A 2,949-nucleotide genomic window follows, 5' to 3' on the forward strand; every position below is an offset into this window, starting at 1 on the left:
TGCCGAGAGTGTCCGTGTGGCCGGGTCCGAGGGCCTTCTCCTTACCGGCTAGCGCCCGCCGATATATCGCCTCCGCCTCGTCCAGCTTGCCTTAGCCCGCGTAAAGAAGTCCTAGGTTATTAACGGTTATAAGAGTGTCTATATAGTCGGGCCCGAGGGCCTTCTCGTACCCGGCTAGCGCCCGCTAGTATATCGCCTCCGTATCGTCTAGCTTACCTTAGTCCTTAAAAAGGGCTCCTAGGTTATTAACGGTTATAAAAGCGTCCGTATAGCCGGGTCCAAGGGCCTTCTCACGGCCAGCTAGCGCTAGCTAGTATATCGCCTCCGCCTTGTCTAGCTTACCCTAGTCCGAGTAAAGGATTCCTAGATTATAAAAAGAACTAAGTATATCTTTATTATTATTCTCTATGCTATTAAAAGAGCCGTCCCTTAACTATTCTGCGTAACGCTACGTATACGGTAAAAGCTACTACTATAGCACTTAGTAGTCTTTAGCCGTTAATATAGGCACTGATAGGCTGATTAGTATAAGTACTAGTAGCGCGTGTTCTGCCTTACTACTACCGCCGTCTAGGTACGACGCTTACTTATACACTACTAGGTATATCGAGTAGCCGTCTCTAACCTCCTCCTACGCTTTAATAATAGAATAGCGTAGTAGGAGCCGGATAGCCTTAAGAAAGCGGATCTAACTACGCGCGAGGCCTCTAAGCCACGCGGGCTATACTCTGCCGTTATCTACCGCCGCCACGGCCAGTAATCCGTACTATAGGTGCCTATTATCGAGAAACGCTTAGAGATATAGTAGGCTAGCCGCGGAGTTATCCTAAGCCTCGATCTACCGGAATAAGACCGTTTACGTTATCGCGATACTACCCTGCTTATATTCTAGTAGCGGGCGGTCTGCCCCCGAGGCTATTAACTCGTCCTACTAGTCTTAGTAGATTTTTAGGTAGTTACCGACGCTAATACCCGTTTCTCGGAGATATAAAGCCGCCTAGGCTAGTACTAGCGGTAGGCCGTCGAGGAGGGCTAGGAGGTTATCGGCGTCTAGGCCTATATATAGTTAGAGTATACTAAGAATCCAGGTAATATATAGGTACTTACTAAGCGGGCCGCTATACTACGACTTAAGGATATCCCTACTAAGGCCCGTGTCCACCTTAGCTAGCTTAAGCGAGTGGCCTAGCGATACTAGCTATACTAGCCGCGATACCCGTATCGTAATAAGGACCGCCCTATAGTCCTAGGGTATATACTACCGTATATCGTAGGCGCCTTTTACTATAGCCTATTTATAGTCTAGGTTAATATTATCGAATACTAAAAGCTAGTCACGGTTAATAGCGCGCCCGAGCCACGCTATAACTATAGCTATAGCCGTATCTAAGTCCTCCGGGCTATATCCCTTAGCCTACTACCGTGTCGCCGAGGGGATCTAGCCTTCGGGGATACTATCGACACACCCGGCGATACTCCGCCTAAGCCGGTCCTCTAACTAGCCGTCGAGCTAAAAGATAGCGCTAAAGACGGCCTAGTACTATTAGGCGAAATCGACCGCTAGCTATATCTTACCGACGCTACCTAGCCTATATAGCACGAAAACCTTTTTCCTATCTTATTACGACTAGCGAGGGAGGAGGTATTCCTTTAGGCGAGCTATATCGAACGGTCTATTAATAAAGTTAGCCGATACGGGCACGCTAGCTAGGCTAAAAGGGACTTTATAAGGGCCTAGGTCTATAAGGTAAGATATTAGCGGGTAAGCTTAAAGCTTCGATAGTATATTAGAAACTACGGTAGAACTATTAATACTATATCCTCGCGAGAGTATTAGTAAGGACTATTATATACTTTAATACCTCCTACGACTAGACGTAGCGCCCGGTCGCCGCCGTAATCTCCGCCTTCTTCTTCGACTCCTCTAGGCCGATATCCTCTAGCCCGCGGGCGACGTTAAAGCGGAAGTAGCGGCTACTATTATCGAGGTCGGCCTTATCGCGCCGGAACTACTCCGCTATTTACTTAGTCTCCGTTACGAGCTTTTCGAGCGTCGATAGGATGCCTAGCGCGTTATCCCGGACGGGTATTAATATAGGTACTCCCGTACCGACTAATACTAGGTACCGTAGGCTACCCCGTAGCTAGTCTCCTTATACGTCCTAGGCCTTATTCTAGAGGGCGGAAACGGGGTTATTTATACCGAGGGCGCTATTAACGAACTACTCGCCGAAGGGGCCGATAACGATAGGGCCGAAGAAGGTGGTAGCGGCCGAGGTTATATAGCAGGCTTCCTAGATCTTAATATAGTCAAGTAGGTGGGTAGATCTAGGGGAGCGGTAGCTTACGAGGCAGACGGTATCGCCCGTCTATTTACTTATCGCGTAGACGAATCTAGCTAAGGTTCGGTTAGTATATATAGATAGTAGGAAGGGTAGGTGCGCGACGTATACCTTATACTTACTAGACGTATCCTTAAGCAGGATATTCTCGTCGTAACCGGCGTCCTTAAGGATACCTTTAATAGCGCGCTTAAGCGCCGCGCTATCGAACCTGCCTTATAGCTTACTGTTAATCTTAACCCTATAACTCTTCTTCTAGAAGATATTATCGGATAGTCTAATATACGCGGCGATATAGTCGTCTACCGATATATATAGGCGGCCGAGTATAACGGTAATAAGGTCGCCGGTACTAGTACCGCCGATTATATCGAAGTAGTTATAGAGCTTAGGGGGGCTATCGGGGTCGACGGCCGCTATAAGGCTCCGTAGGATTATAAGGGAGGAGAGGCCGCGGACGCTACCGCTATCGAGGGCGAGTAGGCGGACGTTATCGTCGGGTATAACGGGGGGCGAGGGCGATAGGTCGGGGATATAGCGATACCGTACCGGGCTAGCGGCGGCGTAGTCTTATACGCGCCGTAAGGACGGTTAGCGCTACGGGCTA

At 48.8% G+C, this 2,949-nt stretch overlaps 1 protein-coding gene across 1 annotated transcript; it reads right to left on the minus strand.

Moving 5' to 3' along the window:
* Positions 1 to 1,871: 1,871 nt before the first annotated feature.
* On the minus strand, positions 1,872 to 2,911 carry SODALDRAFT_322868 (hypothetical protein; the record flags this gene model as incomplete). Its single annotated transcript, XM_028609761.1, has 5 exons — positions 1,872 to 2,009; positions 2,227 to 2,294; positions 2,349 to 2,369; positions 2,465 to 2,544; positions 2,629 to 2,911. Coding segments are annotated over 5 exons (590 nt in total), but the record flags the coding sequence as incomplete, so codon positions are not given.
* Positions 2,912 to 2,949: the final 38 nt, after the last annotated feature.

This window comes from Sodiomyces alkalinus, assembly GCF_003711515.1.
Source record: "Sodiomyces alkalinus F11 unplaced genomic scaffold SODALscaffold_25, whole genome shotgun sequence".
Taxonomy (NCBI): domain Eukaryota; kingdom Fungi; phylum Ascomycota; class Sordariomycetes; order Glomerellales; family Plectosphaerellaceae; genus Sodiomyces; species Sodiomyces alkalinus.